The sequence below is a fragment of the Colletes latitarsis genome, chromosome 8, assembly GCF_051014445.1.
Source record: "Colletes latitarsis isolate SP2378_abdomen chromosome 8, iyColLati1, whole genome shotgun sequence".
Taxonomy (NCBI): domain Eukaryota; kingdom Metazoa; phylum Arthropoda; class Insecta; order Hymenoptera; family Colletidae; genus Colletes; species Colletes latitarsis.
The window spans coordinates 13,696,951-13,723,006 of NC_135141.1; the positions used below are offsets into that span (position 1 = coordinate 13,696,951).

The window sequence follows — 26,056 nt, forward strand, 5'->3', positions numbered from 1 at the left end:
CTAAAATGAGATATTAAGGACGGTGAATCTAAATAAGACTCATGAATTTCCATAAAATATTAATAATAATAATAATTTAGAAATTTACAGATTTCAATACAATTTATTTCTCCTACATATGTTCCATTTCATCATAAATTACGATACGATAGTAGCAAAGTGGAACAAAAATACAAAAATATAGATGAAAAATTTAATAACTAATATAATAGTAAAATACATTTTACAATTAAAATTTAATAACAGTCGTCTTTTATTACATAATTTGTGTATTACTTAAAATAAATATGATCCCGTATTGTATACTTTATAAAAATATAAATTTTGTTCAATGTACGATTTGAAATTTTTTAATAATTTTTTAACGAAGCCTCAGTTAACAAATTGATATTCTTGATTTTCGTCTTATTTTGGCCTCTGGAATCTCCCATTAAAATTTTTCCCAGGGGTAGCCTAACACCCTGTACATTTATAAGTGACTGCATTTTTTTCTATAAGGGATTGAAAAAATTAATTCCCAAGACGAGATATTAAGGACAATGAATCTAAATAAGACTCATGAATTTCCATAAAATATTAATAATAATAATAATTTAGAAATTTACAGATTTCAATACAATTTATGTCTCCTGTATATGTTCCATTTCATCATAAATTACGATACGATAGTAGTAAAGTGGAACAAAAATACAAAAATATAGATGAAAAATTTAAAACAAATATAATAATAAAATAAATTTTACAATTAAAATTTAATAACAGTCGTCTTTTATTACATAATTTGTGTATTACTTAAAATAAATATGATCCCGTATTGTATACTTTATAAAAATATAAATTTTGTTCAATGTACTCTTCTCTAATGTTATGAAAGTGTGGTATATGCCTGTTTTCCACCGAATCCATCGATTACTATAATAATTTCTGTAAAACGTTTATTTTTACAATAATTTAATTTTAGTTTTTATAATTTATATTAATTACTGTATTTTTAAAGGTCTTGACCACCGAGAAACTGAACGCTGTCTTCACAGTTTTGGAAGCTTTTGGAAATAGTAGAACACACATGAACTCAAATGCAACACGCTTCACACAACTTTTCAGTTTAGACTTCGATCAATCTGGGCAAATAGCGTCTGCCTCTTTGCAGGTAATGCAGTTATTTCATCACGTATGTATGTACCAACAAATTAAAGTTTTTTCATTTTGAAAGTTAGCCATTGATTCAAAGAATTTCAAACTCGGTACACCAACTTTACATTTGCTACACTAAACATTTATACTGTAATGTGCTTTTTATTAGTACTTTTTCTACAATGAGGCTCTACTCTGGATCATATGTTTTCATTATGTTAAAACGTAAAACATGCTGTCGTTAGTAAATATCGCCATGTTTGTCCTGAAAATTTCAAAGACAAAATTAACATTCGTATAAAAAGTGTCAATAACAGTTCATTTTCCTGATTTCATTCTCAGTTCGCAACGTTTGTCCAATAGAGAAGATTTTGTGACACCACATTCTTTGGATACATAATCTTTCATTACTTTCATTAAGAGCGATAAGTATTTAAACTTAAATAAAATAAGTCGTATTCGAAACATATGTTCTTTCGTTGGACACACATATGAAATTAGCAAAGGTTTCATATTTACTATGATAGTTTTAGGACTTGATATAAAAGGTTATCAAAAGTTTTGTGAACTAATGGACATGCCACAGTTTTTATGTCAAAACATGTATGATGCTATTGTAAGTAATATAGTCAATTCTGTTAAAGAAATCTCTACTAAATTTTTCAAAAATGCTATGAATGAAGAAAAGGAAGAAGTATCCACAGAAGAAAACATTGAAAATCTAAATGACTTAATATTCATTAGTACTTTCAATATGTTGTTATTTGAACACTATCGATGAAACTCGGTGTCGATGTAGACATTGTCGACAATTTAAAGGTAATTTTTATAGAACCGATATAGAATCGTTTCAAAATTGATATAAAACCGTTTCAGAATGGATATATTAGGGTGTCCCATAAGTTTCTTCCGCGCCACGCTATCAATGACTCTAGCTGGCTATGTTTATATAAACATGCAGGCTTATCTCTTAGCCATTTATGGCATCGGTTTCAGTCGTTCCAGAGCTCTTTTAAAATACGTTTCGTTGGTGACAAAGTCTCTTTTAAAATGTTTTCTGCACCGTTCAATATGGAGAGCCAAAAGAAGCATTTGCGGCATGTTATGCTTCATTGCTTTAAAAAAGGCAATAGTTCAAAGGACACTGCAGACGAGATTTGCACCGTTTACGGAAGTGGTACTACGACTATTACGACTCTCCGCAATTGGTTTAAGAAATTTAGAGCTGGCAATTTCGAGTTGAAAGATGAAAACCGACGGATACGGACCTTATCAAGACTATGCTCGCTGAAAATCTGCGATATAGTGTGCATGAGATAGTGGATGCCACTAACATTCCCAAGACAACGGTACATAAGCATTTAATACTAGGTTTACGGACACTCGTTGTGCATATTTTTATTATAATTCGCTACATTGACAGTTGCATTAAAATGCAGTTTTTCTTTTAATTAGAGTATACATCCATATCATTACATCAATTCAATTCAACATAAATTGCTAACAAATAATATTTATGAGTCCTATAACGTTAAGTTTAGAATCTGAATGTGTCAAATTGACGTGTACCATAAATCTAGTGTTAATCAAGATGGGATATGCGTATCAATATGAAGTTTGGGTTCCACATCTATTGACGGAGACTGGCCTTATGAACCGTGTCTCTATGTGCGATTTGCTTCTTCAGAGACATGAAAGAGTCTTGTCATTGGAGACGAGACTTGGATTTTGTATCAAAATGTGCATCGAAAACGCACTTGGTTTAAGGAAAATAGACCTTCAACTGTTGCGAAGCCTGGACTTCATCCGAAGAAGGTTCTTTTGTGCATTTGGTGGGACTGGAAAGGTGTAGTGTACTACGAGTTCCTTCCTCAAGGTGAAACGATCAATGCTGACAAATATTGCAATCAACTTGATCAATTGAAAGCCGCCATAGCAGAAAAACGACTAGAATTGGCGAACCGACGAGGCGTTGTTTTCTATCACAATAATGCAAGACCGCATGTTGCATTGACCGTAAGGCAAAAATTATTACAATTTGATTGGGACGTTCTACCTCATCCTCCGTACTCCTCAGACCTTGCTCCATCCGATTATTACTTGTTCCTCTCCTTAAAAAATTCTCTCCATGGTAAATCTCTTAAATCCATAAGCAAAATAAAAACGCACCTAAATGAATATTTTGCAAGTAAGCCTCAACAATTTTGGAAAGAGGGCATAATGAGGCTTCCTGAGAGATGGAAGAAGGTTATAGAACAGAACGGTTCATATATAACACAATAAATCAACCTTAAACAACAAATATCATGTATTCATTTCGCATCCAAAAAAGGGAAGAAACTTATGGGATGTCCTAATAATATTGATTCTATAGAACCGTAACAGGAATTGATATTGATTGAAATCTTTTCCACTCGTAACAGTTATAATATTATTTCGGTTCTTCGTAACTACTGCAATCAAAACTTTTGTATAATAATTATTAATAGTTATTTGTGAAACCTTTTTAATTCGTGGTTTAAATATTTTAAGATACTAATGGAATCATATGTCTTTTGTTGACAAGGTGCTACTTTTGGAGAAGTCAAGAATAGGGAAAAGGACAAACGGTGATCCAACTTTCCATGCGATGTACCGTTTGCTAGCAGGTGCTGAGGGTGCCTTAAGGAAAGAATTGCATCTCACTAATTTAGTCGCAGAAAATAATCCGTTCATTACGCCTCTTCAGAAGCACGAAGACAAACAACGAGCCATGGTAGAATTCAATCGAATCGTGGCCGCTTTCAGGATTCTCGGTATTTCTGAAGCTGATGAGAAAGTTATTTGGCTGGTACTTACTAGTATATATCATCTGAGTTGCGCTGGTGCTGTTAAAGTCGGTACCAGTTCTCAGAGTCGTTGGCAATTCGCAAAAGTGGAATGTGCAGAGAAAGCTGCTACACTGTTGGGTACCACTGTCGAAGAACTGATTAGAATAGTCTTTTCCCCTAATGGAGGTGGTGCTGGTACGCCAAATACTTCAAGACCTGCTCTTCGGACACCAAGTCCTACAGAGCAAAGTAAGGACATAACGGGTTTTGACGCTCTCGAAGGTCTTCTCATTGGGCTTTATTCTGAAATATTCCATTGCATCGCAGCTCTTATTAATAGGTATGCTTCTTTTCATTTATAGAACAACGAACAAAGAATAATGTTAGTAATATTATTTTTTATGCATTCACAGATCCATATCATCCTCTGTACACACGGTAGCAACTTTATTGCTTTGTGATTCACCAGGTTTTCAGAATCCTGCCACATGTGGAAGACAAACCGGATCAGGCTTCGAAGACCTTTGTCATAATTATTTACACGAACGCTTGCAACTGCTTTTCCATCATACAACACTGATGGCGCCGAAGGACAGGTGTGTTTATTATAATCAAATAAAACGACTTAAAACGATACTTACAGGGGTATTATCTAAAGCGATACCGATCGATTTTGATGTGACTTTTTAGCATTCTGGAATAGTTGAAAATATAAGTCACGTGTATAAAAGTTTTTTGACAAATGTTTTTTATTAGGATGTTTAAACGGCCATAAATCTGGTTTTGATTGTTGTACATATGGACGTGTAAACCTCGATCTTTTTAGCATTTTGGAGTAGTTGAAAATATAAGTCATGTGACTTTTTATTGGCTTATATCCATGTTAACACATTAAACACCGTGTTATTACGTATCACCGACGATATACACTCTCTCGTCCATAAGTCACCTTACTTATTTTAAACAAAATCATTATTAGAACATAGATACAGTTTACTGGATTGATTTTCGAATGAAGTTATCTTATTTTAAATAACGTGATATAAATTAATACATTTCAGACATTTAAAATTTACTAAAGCGTTCGCGAGAGCCTTCTTAGTATTTATAATATCGTACAAATGATCATTCCTATGGTGATTCACCATTATGATTTTTGAATTTTGCGAAAATTTCGACGAAATACAGTGTGTTAGGAAATGATAGGTTCACTCACATTTATTATCGTAACTTCTAAAGAAATGTATCAACTGCTCTGAAACTTTCAAGATATAATGTCCTTGTATTAACAAATCTGATTGCTAAATTTCGTTTTCGAGTAATATTTCAAAATGATGTAACATAAGAATATCATAATTTTAACATATTTCAACCGTTAATAAATGATAGGTTCACTTTAAAAAACATATTTATACATAGTGATTAAATAATTCTTAACAAAGTAAAAATTAAAATTAATATTTAATAGGTTTTCCAGCACTTTTAATTAATAAATTGATTCGCTTCGGCATAGATTCGACAAGATTTCTGAGTTGCCGAGTAGTAATGCGATCCCAAGCGTTCGTAATTGCCGTTTTGAGCTCTTTTACACTATTCAATTGGCGACAATCGTCGTAAACATTGCGTACTAGTTGTCCCCATAAATTCTCAATCGGGTTAAGATCAGGAGACCTTGATGGCCATATTAACGTGTCTATATTTTTAGTTTTTAACCATTGTTTAGCGCTTGATGAAGCGTGCACTGTTGCGTTATCATGCATCAATGTTAATTTTGCAGACGAAAAACGGCGAATATAGGGCAAAAGGTGTCCTTCGAAAACAGCTTGATATTTCTTTGAATCGAGTCGTGTATCAAGGAAGGCTAATGTCGTCTTGCCAAATCCAGAGAACACCGCACAGTGGTTCGAACTACCTATATCGAAGAAAAAATACGATAGTATCAATATGACAGATTCAATTTGCGTAAAAATTGGTATTCCCGTGTTTTTGAGGTTGCTGATTATAAATCTGAAGTGAAAATTTCAAAAAACGAAATGGCTGATCCAAAATGAAGTAATAATTTGTGGTAAATGACGAAAAATTAAGAAATGTTTTTCTCGTTGCAAAGTATATCACATTTATACAAATGTAACAAATAGTTTACTGATTTCTAAAGAAAAATACGTTTTAAATTAAATATGAAGAACAAGAATAGTTATATTTATGTAATTATTATCTTGTAATTACCTAATCATTGTCTTCTGCAAGTAAAGCCATTGCATCGTTGTCGAGTTCAAACATCTTTTTCTTTGGCACTGTTCGTAAACTATTTATGTACGGATCGGAAGAAGCTAGAAGCATGTGCATCGTATCTTCATTGGTGCAAAAGGTGTTCTTCTAAAACAGCTTGATATTTTTTTTAATCGAGTCGTGTATCAAGGAAGGCTAATGTCGTCTTGCCAAATCCAGAGAACCTCCAGCAAAGTTACGCTTTGAAAAATAACGCGGTTCTGTACATAGATTGTGCCAATAGTTCGCCAACCCATCTGCTCCATCCAAGTTGAATTTCTTTTCATCGGACCAAATAATCTAAAAATTTAAAAATATGTAAATTGCAACGTCCTCGCTAAAAAATGTGCACATACCGAATGCCACTGATGGGTCCACGTTTTATGCAAATCTGCAAACGTTACACGTCTTTTGCAATGCTCCTTTTTAAGCGTTGGGGCAGATTTCATTTTCTCGTATACAAGATTAGAAGATTCTTTTAAAACATTCCATACTGTCACGTGTGAAACATTTGCCGCGAATTCGTTGCGTAATCGTCGACTTCCTATTGTTAAATTTTATGCACTCGCGATAATTGCTCTTTTATCGCGTGGTGTTAATTTTCCTGGTCTTCCAGGTGATTTTTTCATTCCCATTTTTTATAAACTGATTCACCACATTGCAAGATCTGCCTATGCGACGACCAATTTCTCGATCAGACATTCCAGAGTCTTTATACGCCAATATCTGTCCTTTCTCTTTTTCGTTCAAAACTTTACCCCTGGCCATTTCTAAAAAAATGCTTCAACACCTTAATAACTCGATACTTGGATACTTTAATACATATCTTTTCCACTGTAAATGCATGGGAAGATTCATGAGAAATTGTTTACCGTTTGTTTCGTTTGTAACCAGGATACGTAACAAACGACACACAAACAAAATGACGGTGTCGAGCAGCCAAATTCACAATGAATGCATTATAACGAAAGAATATTGCGATGTATTAAATTTTGGTACATTAACAAATCGTTTAATCGTCCTTTTAGCAAGTGAACCTATCATTTATTAACGGTTAAAAGTTGGTTACATTCAGTAAAAGATTTCTAGTTTCTTTTTGAACCGTTATTTCCATATAATGTTTAGCAGAACAGTTTGTTAATATAAAAGCTAAAAATTCTGAAAATTTGAAACTGATTCATGCACTTCTTTCTAAATTATTATCATAAGTATGACTGAACCTATCATTTCCTAACACACTGTATTAAGCACCAAAATATCCATCAAGGTTAGAAATAAAGATGTTGATCCAATCAGTGGGGAAATCCTCATGGACACTCATGGGTCCTCATGGTAGTGTCGTACTTTTACCGGCTAAAACCCCACGGTGACCATCCTCAGGCGCCTGGCGGGGGGCCGGGAACTCCAGTGAGCCATCACAGAGTCCCCCGCCGCGCCTTTTCAGGCCCCTCCCGGTGAGAGTTACTCCTCCTAGCGGATTCCCATTCAACCGCAGGTGCCTAGTCACCAGCGCCCGCGACCACGTGACATGGGACTAAGCCGCCGGCCGGGTGGCCACATTGGTCGCAGTCAGTTGGCCAACCTGTGGCCTTAGGTAAAACCCGCGGCAAATATCCCATGCCCCAATCCACTCACACACACATTCATACCGGTGTTTAGACCGCGGGAGCTTACGCTCCGACTTCCGTGATGCCATGCGAGGATGCGGCCACCAGCCTTCTCAGGTTGATGACCTCATCCCCGCATCCCATCCTAGCGACTGCCCCTATCCGCCACCTGGGGACGCGCCACGTAGTGGTTCACCTCCCTCCGCCTGGACAACCAAACAAGTGCGTGGGATCCAATCACACCTACCGCAAGCAAAACTGTTTCAACAAACTTCATTCAACTGCTAAAATATTTAGAAAAATGCATTATACTGTATAGTCCGGGCCACAATATAGCGAGGTCGTAAACTCGAGTGGATGTCAAAGTTTACACGTTTCAGCTCCCGAAACAAGTGAATTGACAGAAATACAAGTAGCTAAGGGCCTTAGACCATAGTCAGGGCCGTACGAAGAAATATCGTAACAGATAAAGGTCTTACTCAAGTCTTTTAATATCTTAATTTACCCGCTTATAATATATGCATCTGGAAAATGAAAAAAGGTAGTGCAGTTACGGACACAGAAAAACATTCAGAAAGTCACCCTCAAACAAGATGTCATGTACGGCCCTAAATGCCGCAGCAGGAGTCGGTCCCAACCCTCAAGAGTTTAGTTTATGACCTCGCTATAGCATGGCCCAGACTATAACAACATCCAATAGCAGCAGCACAAGATACTACGTTATTATTAAGACAGGACATTCGCAACATTTCCAATAATATTACTATCATTAATAGTTAATTAATATTGTTGGTATTCTTGAAATTTAGGTACGTCCAAGAAGGAATTGATGTAGATTATGAAGATGAGTATGACGAAGTTGGAATTGGATCGCCTCAAGGTATGGTTTCGCTGTTAGATCGTGGGAGTTCTCAAGGTGCCACAATGTTACGAACTAGCCAGAATGATCTTACCGGAAGTAGACAAATTGAACGTAAGGGTCTTCTATGGCTATTGGATGAAGAAACAGTCTGTTCTGGGGGTAGCGACGAGACGTTTCTGGATCGACTATTTTCTCATTACGGCGATCGAGGTGCTAAAATATTACCATCACGATGTTTTAAGCTTACCGGCGATTAAAAGTGTACAATTATTTTTTCTTGTTTTTTTTTATAGATTATCAAATGCTCTTAAGAAAGGCACCTGGCAACAATCAATTTATTTTGCAACATTTATTGGGTACTAATCCTGTACTCTACACAGCGACTGGTTGGCTTAAAGCCACGCGAGAAAATCCTGTTACAAAAAGTGCTATTACAATTCTTCAAGAAAGTACACGGTATGTTACATTCTGTTTAAACATTATTCATAAGTTATATCTAGTCTCGCCTTAAATCCTATCAACAATGCATGAATTTTATGCCCGAGTATGTGGCTACAAATAAAAAGAGATTGTTGTGGTTCCGAACTACGAAAACGTGAATTGAATTAATAATGTTGGAATTTATACAGGGTGTTCGGCCATCTTGCGGAAAAATTTTAATGGGAGATTCTAGAAAATCAAAAATATCAATTTGTCGATTCAGAGTTCATTAAAATATTATTAACCAGTTAACTGTGTCGCACCGTGTTGAATCATGTTGATCAACTTTTTGAATATTTTTGCGATTTCTATATATTCCTCACCTAAATACGCGTTGTTTGCCTTTTGAAACATTAAAATCCTCCAATCTGTTCAGAAGTTATGATATTTTAAACATTTGCATTTCGAGGAAGCATTTCTGGCCAGAAATTAGATTTTCGGTAAGGAATTTTTTTTCTCGAAAGTGCGTAGGATTTCGATAGTATGTGTATTGACCAAAAATAATTGTAATTGACTCCTGCAACTGAAAATAATTTTTCCAAAACGATTTGAAATTTTTTTTGTTCACTGAGGAATTTAAGCACCTGCCCCCTGTCGATATTTTTTACATTCGTCTTTGATTTTTAGTAATTCTGTTTGACGCTCTACCAAAAAGTTGGCTAATACTTTTTTGTAGATACCCACAAGCTCTACTGCAGAAAAAAGTTTCATTCAAATATATTCACTATTGTAGGAGTTATGGCTGTTTGAAAATTGGACCATTATTATGGGGTTTTCCTCATTTTGTGGTGTCAAGGATCAACTTCTCGAATATTTTTGCGATTTCTATATATTCCTCACCTAAATACGCATTGCTTGCCTTTCGAAACATTAAAATCCTCCAATCTGTTCAGAAGTTATGATATATTAAACATTTGCATTTCGAGGAAGTATTTCTGGCCTGAAATTATATTTTCGGTAAGGAATTTTTTTTCTCGAAAGTGCGTAGGATTTCGATAGTATGTGCATCGACCAAAAATAATTGTAATTGACTCCTGCAACTGAAAATAATTTTTCCAAAACGATTTGAAATTTTTTTTTTTCACTGAAAAATTTAAGTACCTGCCCCTTGTCGATATTTTTTTAAATTCGCTTTTGATTTTTAGTAATTCTGTTTGACGCCCTACCAAAAAGTTATTTAATACTTTTTTGCGGATACTCACGAGCTCTACTCCAAAAAAAAGTTTCATTCAAATATATTCACTATTGTAGGAGTTATGGCTGTTTGAAAATTGGACCATTTGTATGGGGTTTTTCTCATTTTGTGGTGTCAAGGATCAACTTCTCGAATATTTTTGCGATTTCTATATATTCCTCACCTAAATACGCGTTGTTTGCCTTTCGAAACATTAAAATCCTCCAATCTGTTCAGAAGTTGTGATATTTTAAACATTTGCATTTCGAGGAAGCATTTCTGGCCAGAAATTATATTTTCGGTAAAAAATTTTTTTTCTCGAAAGTACGTAGGATTTCGATAGTATGTGTATTGACCAAAAATAATTGTAATTGACTCCTGCAACTGAAAATAATTTTTCCAAAACGATTTGAAATTTTTTTTGTTCACTGAGGAATTTAAGCACCTGCCCCCTGTCGATATTTTTTACATTCGTCTTTGATTTTTAGTAATTCTGTTTGACGTTCTACCAAAAAGTTGTCTAATACTTTTTTGTAGATACCCACAAGCTCTACTGCAGAAAAAAGTTTCATTCAAATATATTCACTATTGTAGGAGTTATGGCTGTTTGAAAATTGGACCATTATTATGGGGTTTTTCTCATTTTGTGGTGTCAAGGATCAACTTCTCGAATATTTTTGCGATTTCTATATATTCCTCACCTAAATACGCGTTGCTTGCCTTTCGATACATTAAAATCCTCCAATCTGTTCAGAAGTTATGATATATTAAACATTTGCATTTCGAGGAAGTATTTCTGACCTGAAATTATATTTTCGGTAAAAAATTTTTTGATTTTCGTCTTATTTTGGTCTCTAGAATCTCCCATTAAAATTTCTCCCAGGGGTGGCAGAACACCCTGTTTGAAGGTGTTAGAAATTCCTGAGTTTCACTTATTTATTCGTTAATATAGTATTGAGAGTTGCAGTCAAACCTGAGATACCTCAAGAAATATTATACTCTATAGACAATAACAGCTACAGTGGTGTGCAAAAGTATTGGCACAGTACGCGATTTGGTATAAAAACGTTAAAAACTATTGAAAAAATTGTTTGTATCACTTCTTTTTTCCACGTATCTTTATTTACAATATCTCATTTACCTATACAGAGGCAGGACAAAATTAATAAAATGGAGAACATGCAATTAATGAAAAGCTGTTCTCCAAAATTAAAATGCAGTGGTCCTTTTTAACCAGTTAACTGTGTCGCTCCGTGTTGAAAATGCGAATTTCTGTGTGTCACGAAAATCAATCGATGACGAGTATAGTCGTCAAGCACAAAGTAAGTGTCGCTGATTAAATATTGCATCAAAAAGATAGGTTTATTTTATAAAACTCGTCATGACAAAAGATCCTGGTACTTCTCCATGACGAGTATACTCGTCAAACTCAGTTAACTGATTAATGTTCATATTTCTGCTTGTAGAACTGCAATGAGAACAGCATGAAAACTTTAAACGTTAGTAACTTTTTAACGAAGTCTCAGTGAAGAAATTGATATTCTTGATTTTCGTCTTATTTTCGCCTCTAGAATCTCCCGGGGGTGGCCGAACACTGATTTGGATATTACTTTTTTGCTAAAAAACAACGAATTACTCATATATGCGAGTTAAATTTTTAAAGCATAAATGATTTTTAGATTGCACAATAAATTTTTACCATATTACCTTATATTAACACAGAAAAAACACAAATTATAATTCAAATATGAAGGGCACTACATTACCCTAGCATTTGATGTGGACAAACAATATTACTCAAATGTTTCAATGTTTGTTTCATATTCGCTATTAATAGTTCATGTAATCAAACTGAACTTTCAATGAGTTTTTCATTTGTATCAGTACTTTTCATTATTCCTGATCGTTAATTTCAGTGATATTATTCTTGTTTCATATCCCTTCTTTGAGATATTTACTGATAGACCTGTGCCTTCTCAGATACTCTTTAACACTAAATAGATAAATTAAAAAAATCTATTCATACAGAAATTCAACATGTTTAGTATGTAAAGGGTCTAGCCGAATAAGCATGGTAAAAGTGCCCCCAAACCAAATTGAACGGGGTTAATACCACTCGATAGGTGGTTCGAAGAAACCACTTTTCCCAAAGTTTCAACCCGGTATCTTTACTACAGGGGTAATTACGGGGTGAAAATCATTTTTTGGTTTATCCTTAATATCTCCCGTTCTACTCAATTAAAGATTATGAAAAAAATCATGGTTATTCTATCGATTGATGTACATGTTTGAGAATTTTTTCAGAATTTTTGCATGCAAATTCGATTTTTAAAAAATTAGAAAATATTTTAACCGTCGATTTTTTGTCGAAGTTATCAAGTGACCACATTTCTTTTTATACAGTATAAAGCTCTCAAAAGAATTAGTAATCCCTAATTTTTTCAGATTTTTCGAAGGGGTGGAACGTAGTGAAAAAAATAAAAAATGATTAAAAAATAGTGAAAAAGCTTTATATTGTCTTAATTACTTACGTGACCATGCTCATATTTTTACAGCTATAGCGTAACATTATGACTATTAATGCGTAATTTTTTCAGATTTTTTGGAAAAGTGCATTATTGTTAAATAAATATGAATTCATATTTCCTACTTCTTCATACCAAAAAAGGCCGCACATGCTTTTAAAATAGATACAATTAAAATATATTTGTTTACATATTTTGTTAACTGGTCGCTAGATGTAATTTCAAATATGTACGTGTGATACTGGACTCCTTTTGACTAGAACCACTACGGCGCGGCGCGATGCGCTGATCATTTTGGTACAGCATCCTTGTGTATATAATATATAAAATTAATATTATAATATATATTATATATATTATATACATGAAGTTTTTTAAATATTCCTTAAATATTTTTGCTTTAATTAAAATAAATGATCTAAACAAGGTTTACCTTCTATTATTTTTATTGCCAGCATTAATAACTCGGTTCGTTCTTCAATCTTCATCGCTGTCATCATTTATTACAGGATTTACTTTTTCACTTTCAAATAATTTACTCAGTATTTCTGCAGGTTTTATTATTTTTGAAGTGTATCTGGCATGCGATAGATAATAAATTATCGCAGCTATATGGGAGCAGCATCCAATTGTCCTGTTACCACTATTCACAGAAATATCGTCTAATTCCCGAGTACTTGATGTATAGTCTATGTAGCACTTGTACAGTTTTTTATTAATATGTCGTGATTGCACTTTGAACTGAACTATATTTTCGTTTTGTTTTAGATAACTGAGGTTTATTTCATTTTGTTCATTCATTATTTCGGCAAGATAGGATATTGCTTGGGAAAATTGATACGATCCCGTAAAAAATATTTTTAGATCTTGTTCGGTCATTTCTGGGAAGTCGAGTAAATCGGTTAATAATAATAGTAGGTAAACGTTGTTTAGATCAGTTATTTTAATTAAAGCAAAAATATTTAAGAAATATTTAAAAAACTTCATGTATATAATATATATTATATATATTATAATATTAATTTTATATATTATATACACAAGGATGCTGTACCAAAATGATCAGCGCATCGCGCCGCGCCGTAGTGGTTCTAGTCAAAAGGAGTCCAGTATCACACGTACATATTTGAAACTACATTTAGCGACCAGTTAACAAAATATGTAAACAAATATATTTTAATTGTATCTTTTTTAAAAGCATGTGCGGCCTTTTTTGGTATGAAGAAGTAGGAAATATGAATTCATATTTATTTAACAATAATGCACTTTTCCAAAAAATCTGAAAAAATTACGCATTAATAGTCATAATGTTACGCTATAGCTGTAAAAATATGTGCATGGTCACGTAAGTAATTAAGACAATATAAAGCTTTTTCACTATTTTTTAATCATTTTTTATTTTTTTCACTACGTTCCACCCCTTCGAAAAATCTGAAAAAATTAGGGATTACTAATTCTCTTGAGAGCTTTATACTGTATAAAAAGAAATGTGGTCACTTGATAACTTCGACAAAAAATCGACGGTTAAAATATTTTCTAATTTTTTAAAAATCGAATTTGCATGCAAAAATTCTGAAAAAATTCTCAAACATGTACATCAATCGATAGAATAACCATGATTTTTTTCATAACCTTTAATTGAGTAGAACGGGAGATATTAAGGATAAACCAAAAAATGATTTTCACCCCGTAATTACCCCTGTAGTAAAGATACCGGGTTGAAACTTTGGGAAAAGTGGTTTCTTCGAACCACCTATCGAGTGGTATTAACCCCGTTCAATTTGGTTTGGGGGCACTTTTACCATGCTTATTCGGCTAGACCCTTTAAAAAGAAAATAGAATCGTTCCAGAGCAGGCATTTTTTAATCTCCTGCTTACTAAATATAATCATTTTTTCACTACAAGTTGCGTGTAATTGTAAAGCCACTGAAGCTGTACTGGTGTGTGTTATACGTATAATCTATTACCCATTTTAAAGGGTCTATCTGTGTTTGTTTGCTGCATCCGGTGAAATTAATGATAGAATTTATCGCGAGGCTATTTATTTCCTAAAATTCATATATGAAAAATTCAGTGTTCCAATAACATCTAATATTTTATTATCATATCAGAGAAGATGTAAGCAAGCTATTCATAAGTGCCCGGGGAGCTGGAGTTTCTGGAACTTTATGTAATTCGATGCCTGGTTTAGAAGGTTCGCAATCGTTAAGACGAGCTTCGAGTATTCGACGAACATTTTCGGCTGTGAAAAGAAAAAATGTTTGCTTGCAGGTCAAATTTACTGTAGTAAGTATGCGAATCATAGTGATATCAAACATGAGAATTAAATGTATAAAGCGATTCTAGAAACTGAGACAAGCTGTAGTTCTTTGCTCGCACTTGTTTTTCAAATGGTAGTACGACAAAAGTATTATCATAGAATCATTGAAAATAGAATTTATGAGATATTTTACACTTTATATTAGATAATTATTTTATTGTAGATCATACATTCGAACATTACAGTCCATAACATAAATATTTCCTTACTTCTTTGCACTTGTCATTGCATCTTTAAGTGTAGTTATAATCGATCAGTCAACTTTTATTTTTAATTTCAAATCATGAATTTAGAAAATAATTTTTGATAAGTATTTTCTACAGCCTATACTTTTTTCTGATCTTATGAGTCTAATAAATAATTTGTTCATAAGTTCGCTAATAGTTTTTAGTTTCTCTTGAAAATTGTACTTTTTTTTAGCTTTGTCACTTTTGTTTGATATCTTGATATTGTAATATGCAGAGTTTAGAGTGGAAATTATTTATGTAAACGAAACAGAATGCATGATTAAAACAAAGAAAAAACCGTAGTGCACATGAATTGTTGCATACAAAAAGTTTATTAATATTTTGTATTATCGTTTAAGAGAGGACTAAAGCTTGTTCTAAAGAAGTTTTGGGAATGATTTGGAAAAAAAATGAGGCAGACATGTAATTGTAAATATATCTGTATTTATTGTGTAATAATGACAAAAGAAATGAATATTGCTTAACATAAAAAAAGAAGTTACTATAATACGGTGCAGAAAACATATCACAGCTAAAATCGTACACATTAAGAATATTGTTTTACATTTAAATTAAATTAAAAATTAGTATTTTGTAGGACTTTTAAAATTAGTACTATTCGGCATTGATTTTACTAGGCTTTGTGTAAAATTGGGTTCAATTTTTCTCCATTCTTCTTGCAATGCCTTTTTTAAATCACTTTTATTAAAAATCGTATGTTTTCTAATCCTTTCTTCTAATTCATGCGAAATATTCTCAATTACGTTTAGGTTGGGTGATTGGGGAGATGTTTTGATAACTTTCGGGCAGTTATATTGCCACATTTTGGCAATATGCAATGTATGTTTTGGATCATTATCACTATAAAATCTAAAACAACTCAAAATTCTCAATTTTTCAACACTACTTTTTAAATTCATTTTTAAAATATTCAAATAATCAAATTTGTCCATGTTCCCTTTAATAAATTTCAAATTTCCTGTTCCAGTAGCTGATATACACCCCCACACCATCATTGACACACCTTCATGTTTAATAGTAGGATTCATATTTTTTATTTTAAACTCTTCATTAGGTTTGCGCCACACAGTAAACTTGCCATCTGAATGAAAAAGGTTTTTGATTTCGTTGACAAAAATAATTTCTTTACAAGGACTAAAATCCTTAGTTAGATACTGTCTCGCAAACACCAGTCTTTTTCTCATTTTTATCGCTGACAAATGGTTCATTTCTTGCAGTACGCCCATAAAAATCATTCTTTCTTAGTACTCTTCTGACAATTTTTGGATTAACAGATTTTTGCAAATATTTTTCCACCTCGTTCGACAATTTAGGTTCACTCAGCTTTGAATATTCTTTGATTTTGCTAACTATCCTTCGCTTATCATAATGCATTAAATTTTTTGTTCGGTGCTGTTCTTAATTTATTTGTAATTCTATTTTCTTCTCTGTATCGTTTAATAATGTATTGAGCAGTGCTAATACTTCTACCAATAATTTTTGCAATTTCTCCATAGCCTTTACCAGTTTGAAAGTTCTTCGCAACAATTCCACGGCCCTCTAGTGTCCATGTTCCCTTTAATAAATTTCAAATTTCCTGTTCCAGTAGCTGATATACACCCCCACACCATCATTGACACACCTTCATGTTTAATAGTAGGATTCATATTTTTTATTTTAAATTCTTCATTAGGTTTGCGCCATACAGTAACCTTGCCATCTGAATGAAAAAGGTTTTTGATTTCGTTGACAAAAATAATTTCTTTACAAAGACTAAAATCCTTAGTTAGATACTGTCTCGCAAACACCAGTCTTTTTCTCATTTTTATCGCTGACAAATGGTTCATTTCTTGCAGTACGCCCATAAAAATCATTCTTTCTTAGTACTCTTCTGACAATTTTTGGATTAACAGATTTTTGCAAATATTTTTCCACCTCGTTCGACAATTTAGGTTCACTCAGCTTTGAATTTTCTTTGATTTTGCTAACTATCCTTCGCTTATCATAATGCATTAAATTTTTTGTTCGGTGCTGTTCTTAATTTATTTGTAATTCTATTTTCTTCTCTATAATGTTTAATAATGTATTGAGCAGTGCTAATACTTCTACCAATAATTTTTGCAATTTCTCGATAGCCTTTACCATTTTGAAAGTTCTTTGCAACAATTCCTCGGGCTTCTAGTGTCATCTGCTTCATTTTTACTATTATTACGATTTATTTTCTTACTTCGATGCAATACCACGTTTACTAGCAAGCTGAAACAATGTGATCTTTTGTTTAACTTTCTTCCTTTTTTGGGGGGGATTCCTGGAGGGGAATACCAGATAGGAGAATAGCGTAAGATTTTAGCTGCGAGATGTTTTCTGTACCGTATTATACTAACTTTATTTTTTTTATGTTAAGCAATATTCATTTCTTTTCTCATTATTACACAATAAATGCAGATATATATACAATATATGCCTGCCTTATCTTTTTCCAAATCATTCCTAAACTTCTTTTTTCCTAATTTGTGTATGTATGAGTTGGTAACGTTATATTTCCGTGTCTTTTTGTTATTTGTTGTTGTATAAAAGTTGTTTGACAAATGTTTTTTATTAGGATGTTTAAACGGCCATAAATCTGGTTTTGATTGTTGTACATATGGACGTGTAAATCTACCAAGTTCCATTAAAATCGATGAGGATCAGATTTGACATTATCTTTGTCAAATATGATTTTTATTGAAAATGAAGTTCCATATAAAAAGTTCGATCTCTTTCAATTGTATCATGTATGCATTTGTTGTGTGCATGTACGTAAAAAGTAAGATCATGTGTGATATTACATGTTGTACTATCTCAATTGCAGAACCAGTTAACACATTGATTAACACATCATCCATGTACAGGGTGTTTGGTCAACCCTGGGAAAAATTTTAATGGGAGATTCTAGAGGCCAAAATAAGACGAAAATCAAGAATACTAATTTGTTGATGGAGGCATCGTTAAAAAGTTATTAACGTTTAAAGTTCCGTTTGTACTGAATTTTTTTCTCGAAAGTGGGTAAGATTTCGTGGGTAGATCTATTAATCAAAAATGCTTGTAATTGACTCCCACAATCGAAAATAATTTTTCCAGAACGATTTGAAATTTTTTTATTTTGTCGAAAAGTTTCATCACCTACTCGATTTTTTTTCTCGAAAATGGGTAGGACTTCAGGGGTATATCTATTCACCAAAAATGATTGTAATTGAGCCCCGCAATCGAAAATAATTTTTCCAGAACAATTTGAAATTTTTTTTTTCGTCGAAAAATTTAGGCACCTAATTAGATTTTCAGTAAGGAATTTTTTTCTCTAAAATGCGTAGGATTTCGAGTGTATGTGTAATGACCAAAAATGATTGTAATTGACCCCCGCAATCGAAAATAATTTTTCCAGAACGATTTGAAATTTTGTATTTTGTCGAAAAATTTCATCATCTACCCAATTTTTTTTCTCGAAAGTGGGTAGGATTTCAGGGGTATGTGTATTCACCAAAAATGATTGTAATTGAGCCCCGCAACCAAAAATATTTTTTTCAGAATGATTTGATATTTTTTAATTTAATTTTTTAATAACTTTTTAACGAAGCCCCAGTCAAGAAATTGATATTCTTGATTTTCGTCTTATTTTGGCCTCTGGAATCACCTATTAAAATTTTTCCCAGGAGTGGCTGAACACCCTGTATAGTGTTAAATGCAATTGGGCCCAGTCATAGTTCTTAAATGGTAGAAGATAGAAAAGATTGTACAAAACAAACTCAAATGGTACAGAGTATTGTTTGATCAGGTATATGTGTCTACCTTGAAAATGGTGTTCCTATGATTTCAAGGCAAGCTATATTTTCTAAAATGTAATCGTACAATTATTTATGAAATGGATGCATCCATTTATTGTTTTCAAAGAAACTATAGAGACACTTAAGTTAAAAATTGATTATTTTAGAAAATTTTTTAACCTCAGTTTTTTATCGTTCTATTGTATCTAACCTTAACTGTTAGTTGAACGCTATTTTTGGACGGTTTTGCTCGCATTTAATGTAAATTTTATGCATAAAATAATTTTAAGATTAGATATTTTGTGGCACAAGTATCTTAATACTTTTCTACACTCCGGGACAAAAAGATAGCACACCTTATATTTTCTCACATTTTGTATTAAGACCTGATTAAAATACATATTTGCTTTTACTGATAATTCGGAGGATGTTTGTGTATACAATTTACGAAATATAGTCCACAACATATACTTCAACAGGATTCTAACACAAAAAATGTAAATATTACTGTTCGCAAGCAGGACAAAATGATAGCACATGTGGTAAATCTACGCTTTCCAGTTACACTGAAGCTTGCGAATTGCGAACATCAACCTCGGAACATAGTTAATAAAGTCCGTGATATTATTTCATGTTGTATATTTGTTAAAAAAAGGCGACTTATTATTAAAAATGGGTCACGGAAAGAGATTGAAGGCGTGTGAAATGGTCATTATAATAAAATTGAAAGAAGAACAATATTCAATGACAAAAATAGTAAAAATTATGAATAGAAGTCGAAAAGTAACAATGAATTTCTTGAAAAATCCGGAAAACTATGGTAAAAAGAAGAGTTCTGGCCTTCTGCAAAGTCTAAATGCCCACAAGATGACTGCAAGGCAAATTGCTCAAAGTGTTGATGTAAACACTAATATAAAGAATGTGAGACGTGTTTTACAAAAATGCAAATACATAACACGACAAAAATTGAAGAAAAAGTCTTGGTTAACTGTGCAACATAAGATGAATCGATTACACTTTGCGGAAAAGAATATTCGTATGCGAAAGAAATGGCGAAGAATAATATTTACAGATGAAAAGAGGTTTAATTTTGATGGACCTGATGGCCTGAGTTACTATTTTCATGATATGCGGAAAGAGGAACAGTTTTTCAGTTATTGGCAAATGGGAGGTAGTGATGTGATGATTTGATGGGGTATCGGATACTATAGTAAAATGGAAATGAAATTTATAACAAGAAAAATGAATAGCAAAATGTATTTGGAAATGATTAAGGAACAAATAAACACGCACGCCACCAGAATTGCTGGAGAGAAGTTTATTTTTCAAGAGGATAATGTCGCAGTACGCACTACAAAAGTAGTAAAAGAGTACTTTTCTCGAGAAAAAATTTGCGTTTTGGATTGGCCAGCAAGGTCACCCGACCTTAACATTATTGAAAATTGTTGGGGAAATCTTGTCCGAGCTGTATATGGAAATGACAAACAATTTGGAAATATTGCAGAATTAAAAAAATGTATTCAAGATGAGTGGGAGCAATTAAAGCGAAAAACTATTAAAAAACTCTATCTAAGAGAATGATAGCTGTTATTAAATATAAAGGAAAAGTCACAAGATATTAAGCATTAAATATCATTCGTTGATTTATTGTTACATAATTTTAAGTTAAATGTGCTATCATTTTGTCCCACTATATTGCCTTAAAAGTTCTTTTTTTTTAAATAAAATTGTATAGACTGCTGAAATTCAATTCATTTTCATTTGTGTATGTTTATAGAGGTATTTTGCAAGAATGTATAAAAACAAAATCTTGGTTGTAATGTTAAATAAATAAAAATTACGTTAATTTTAAAGTGTGCTATCTTTTTGTCCGGGAGTGTATTGGCTGACATATAAAAAAATATAGTTCTTTTTAAAAAAAATAGTCACGACCTTAAAATCTTCAAAAGACCTCTACTCTTAGAGGAGACACATACACCAGATCGTGCACCATTCGATAACATTTAAGTTTCCCTAAACAAATTTGTTTGTATTTTCATTGTTTAATAGCCATCGCTGGGCCCAAATGCGTGAAACACTGTATATGGGTGATACGACTTTCTCCTAAGGAGCTAAAAGAATTAAGTCTTAAGATAAGATGTTAAAGAAAGTAAATCTAAATAGGTGTCTTGAATGTTAACGAAGTTATAAAAATAAGTACACGACAAATGGAAAGTATATAATTTCCATCTGTCTAAAATAAAGTTTTGGTCTCGTAGACTCTTTCCAGGGTTTTGTCTATTGTTTGATACATCAATCAGTCAATTTCTTAATATGTGTTTACGAGTAATGAAATTGAAATTTTTTTTTGTGGTATAAACAAGTATACCGTATTGAAAATATTCAATTGAATTAAGACGTATGTTGTTGTGGTGTAATTTTCTATTCTTGTTACTCGTTTTTACTATTTGTTTATTCACTGTAAAAGTGAGATTTATTGTTTGTTCTTGATTCGTTTGATTTGTTTATACAGAATAAGAATAAAATATAAGATATGAATGTTTACAGGACGGACTCGTTGAAACTTTGCGGAGAACGCGAGTTAAATTTATCCATTGTGTGTTGCCTCAACACAATTCTGGGTCTATCGACAATAAAAGTTTATTATCCGTAAAGTCAAATCAAAGCGAAGACAATGTCATCAATGTACCTCTATTGCGCTCACAGGTAAAAGTGTTGTATTTTAATTTAAAGACTATCGTGTATAATCATTAATAAATATTTAAACCGTCACCACTATTTAACTCTTTGGGGCACGCTGGGATTAAAAGTGTCCCACCTTTTTGATGCACCGTAATGCATGGTGGGACAGTTTTAGTTCCACCTCGAAATATTGCAATAGCTGTGTGTGCATAGAAATATATGTAAAAACAATAAATACATACAAATGTATTCGCTTGTGTTGACAACATCCGACATGCCAATACAGGTTCATCGGTTGTTGCAAGCAGAAGGTTTATTGCGACAACTATTATTATTTTTTTTTATATTTTTACATGTGATACCTTTATTAATAAAAATATACCAATTTTGTTTAATTTAAAACGCAATAAAATTTCTACGCAACATGGATCTATTTTGTTATCTGAAATCCTGTGCCGCAAAGAGTTAAAGGGGCAGTCTGGTTTGGGAATTAAAAATTTAAACACTCTTTCCGATTTAAAAAAAGCTAAGAAAATGTTACACAGATATTGTTTTTAAATTTTGCAAGTGTCCTGTGTATATTTTAAGTATTACGGAAAATAGTAATGGTATCAGTGATCAAAACAGTTGTCATCCAAAAGAGAAAAACTAAAGAAATTTACAATATTTGCAATCTTGACTGATATTACAAAATTTCTAATTTGAATGAACCGTATCTTTATGCAGATTCGTGGAAGTCAAATAATCGATGTTGTCCGGTTGCATAAAGTCGGATTTCCTAAGCATATGGCCTTAGGTGAGTTCAGAAGACGATTCAGTTTATTATCAACTGATTTTAACGCACGACCGGGTAGTCCTATAGCCGACGAACGACGCGCCGTGGAAGATATGTTGCTCACAGTTGATGTTGATCCAGCTACATACCGAGTAGGTCAAAGTCAAGTAAGTCAAATTTCTTTTTTACTTTTCACCGAACATACTTTTTGTTCTAATGGGATAGATGATTCTGTCGCATCAGAACAAAAAGAATTGCCACATTCGCACTGTTTACCGGTACATTAAAATGAATATTTACAATGTGTATGTAAGATTTCTAAATACAGAAAATATTTTTCTCTCATTTGAACATCATGTTAAATTATTAGCAATAAAGTAGTGAATATATTAATATACAGTGAGTAACAAAAGTATTCGAACGACATGATAGACAATGATTGATTCTACAAAAGTTGTATAATAAATTGCAATTTATTCAAACAAATTGTTTTTATACTATTGTACATACATTTCTTAAATACAAGTAACCCTTCTATAACACGGTAGATAGGTTCCTAGAAAATGCCGTGTTGTGTGAAACCGTGTTATATAAAACCCAGAGCCAGTACAAAAAGGGGGTTACGTTTCGAAAGCTTATTAAAAACAAATATGTTTTTTTAATTCTACATGAGCAACTTAATTTTTACGAAAAATATAAATGTATGTATATGATAGTTTAGAATGTGGACTTGGTATTTATACAGGGTGTTCGGCTACCCCTGGGAAAAATTTTAATAGAGGATTCTAGAGGCCAAAATAAGACGAAAATCAAGAATACTAATTTGTTGATGGAGGCTTTGTTAAAAAGTTATTAACAATTAAATTCAAAAATTTCAAATCGTTCTGGAAAAATTATTTTCGGTTGCGGGGGTCAATTACAATCATTTTTGGTCATTAGACATAACCTCGAAATCTTGCGCATTTTCGAGAAAAATATTCAGTATGAAACTTTAAACGTTAATAACTGTTTAACGAAGCCTTCATCAACAAATTGGTATTCTTGATTTTCGTCTTATTTTGGCCTCTAGAATCCCCCATTAAAATTTTTCCCAGGGATGGCTGAACACCCTGTATACAGTTTGTACCAGTGCTGCCAAGATTGACACTTTTACATGTGGTACCAACATTGTATTTCAATATAATAACATACAAGTGGTACCAACATTGTATTTCAACACAACAACATACAAGTGGTACCAACATTGTATTTCAACACAACAACATACAAGTGGAACCAACATTGTATTTCAACATAACAACATACAAGTGGTACCAACTAGGGATGGCTAGAACTGCTACTTTAGAATCACTCGTGATTGGATCACGTTCATTCCCAATCACAGTGATTTTTCACAGTGATCCGTGATTCTTCGTGATCGCTTTTGATTGGTAGGGAGGGAACCAGTGATGGACATTCGTGGGAATTTGGGCATGCGCACTGGAACGCATGATCACTACCGTATACACTTAACTAGAATTTAGGGTACCGTTGGATCCCGGTAAGGAACAAAATTTAAGGAAGTTACAGGGAAAGAGACAAAAACAAAAAATTTTCTCTTAATCTACATGAGTATAGCTAGAGAAATACGTAGGGGATCTTCGATAAGTTAATTTTTGTGTGATTGGCGAACATTTGAAGTAGAAAGTTCAATTTTGTACAAAACATGGGAATTCCCAACATGCACCTCTTTTTGCGTTAAAGATACATCTATGGCATACAGAATCCCACGAGGGAAAATTCCAGTGCGCATGACCAAAGTTCCCACGAATGTCCATCACTGTTACGGATACTTGATATTTGTTATTGATTAATAATTCGATTTTCAAAATTATTAGCGACAATAATATTAATGTTTTCATATGAATGAACATAAGAATTTTCATTACTGATGATTTATACTTTTTCTTATTTTTAAAGCGAGTGTTAACATCTAAGCAATACTTTTTCTTCGTAACAACAAACTTATCATTTACTTAAATAATCGACTCTAACAATCTGACATTTGAAATTTACAAAATATGCAATTAAGCAGCCTTTTTCATTGCTTAGACTACATTACTATACAATTTAAATTTGGCGCATTTTTACTTCCTTGAATGCCCACTAAGGGGAGTTAGCGGAACACTACAATCACAGTTAACGTGAACTGCTACTAAGACGCCATCATTCGGATCACGGTCGTGAATGGAGTTAATCACGAGCGTGATCGTGATTTTGTGATCACTGTGATAAATCACAGTTAGTGATTTTGCACGCCATCTCTAGTATACAGTTTCTAACAGTGCTGCCAAGATTGACACTCGTACAAGTGGTACAAACATTGTATTGCAACATAACAACATACAAGTGGTACCAACATTGTATTCCAATATAACAATATACGAGTGGTACCAACATTCTATTCCAATGTAACAACAGTATAACACAAAACAAAAACAAACAAAAGATATTATTTTAATTTAACACAATATTAATTTAATAAATTATAATTTTGTTTATATATTTTCATGTAAAGCCACTATAGTTCATTATTTTGAGGTAATTTAGTTTTTAAATATGTTAAGCAAAAATCATATTATTCAGTGATGTAGAAGTACAGTGTTGTACAAAGGTTTTCGCAATTTTCTTATTGTGTTAAAGCAAAACCGTGTTATAAGATGTATTGTAGAAGGACTACCTGTACATACTATATTTCTATTGTAGCAAACAAGTGATTTTACTATTTCACTTTCAACGCCCTCGTCTAATCAACTTATTATGTTTGTTCAGGTTCTACATTGTATGTTAATTGTGATATCTCCACAGTCCTAATTCTTTATAATAACATTTGTACCATTCTCGCATGGCTTACTTTGGTTTCCAGTGGTCAACGTAGAAAGTTATCTCAAGTTGATCAAGGAATTATCCTCGAAAGCAGTTAATAATTCATCAAGTTAAATTCACACAAGTTAAATTTCATTTTATATGAATTCATAATTCAGAAATAGTTTGTAATAAAAATTTCCATGAATAGGGAAGATAGGATGATACTCTCTCTGATATTTACGATAACACAAGCCTGTACATACTATATTTCTATTGTAGCAAACAAGTGATTTTACTATTTCACTTTCAACGCCCTCGTCTAATCAACTTATTGTGTTTGTTCAGGTTCTATATTGTATGTTAATTGTGATATCTCTACAGTTCTAATTCCTTATAATAATATTTGTACCATTTTCGCGTGGCTTACTTTGGTTTACAGTGGTCGATGTAGAAAGTTATCTCAAGTTGATCAAGGAATTATCCTCGAAAGCAGTTAATAATTCATCAAGTTAAATTCACACAAGTTAAATTTCATTTTATATGAA

The 26,056-nt window shown here is 32.7% G+C and overlaps 1 protein-coding gene across 4 annotated transcripts in view; it reads left to right on the top strand.

Annotated features, from left to right (window-relative positions):
- LOC143344899 (unconventional myosin-XVIIIa) overlaps positions 1-26,056 on the top strand; it is a 256,926-nt gene that overhangs the window by 99,853 nt on the left and 131,017 nt on the right. For 2 of the 4 annotated variants that reach the window (XM_076771483.1, XM_076771484.1), the window contains 8 exons: positions 998-1,150; positions 3,701-4,284; positions 4,358-4,540; positions 8,629-8,891; positions 8,975-9,137; positions 14,972-15,146; positions 21,755-21,913; positions 22,616-22,831. In XM_076771483.1, the coding sequence (XP_076627598.1) occupies positions 998-1,150; positions 3,701-4,284; positions 4,358-4,540; positions 8,629-8,891; positions 8,975-9,137; positions 14,972-15,146; positions 21,755-21,913; positions 22,616-22,831 (1,896 nt within the window). Of the gene's footprint in view, positions 1-997; positions 1,151-3,700; positions 4,285-4,357; positions 4,541-8,628; positions 8,892-8,974; positions 9,138-14,971; positions 15,147-21,754; positions 21,914-22,615; positions 22,832-26,056 lie in introns of those variants that run through there. The other 2 variants (XM_076771485.1, XM_076771489.1) reach the window with 2 other exon arrangements.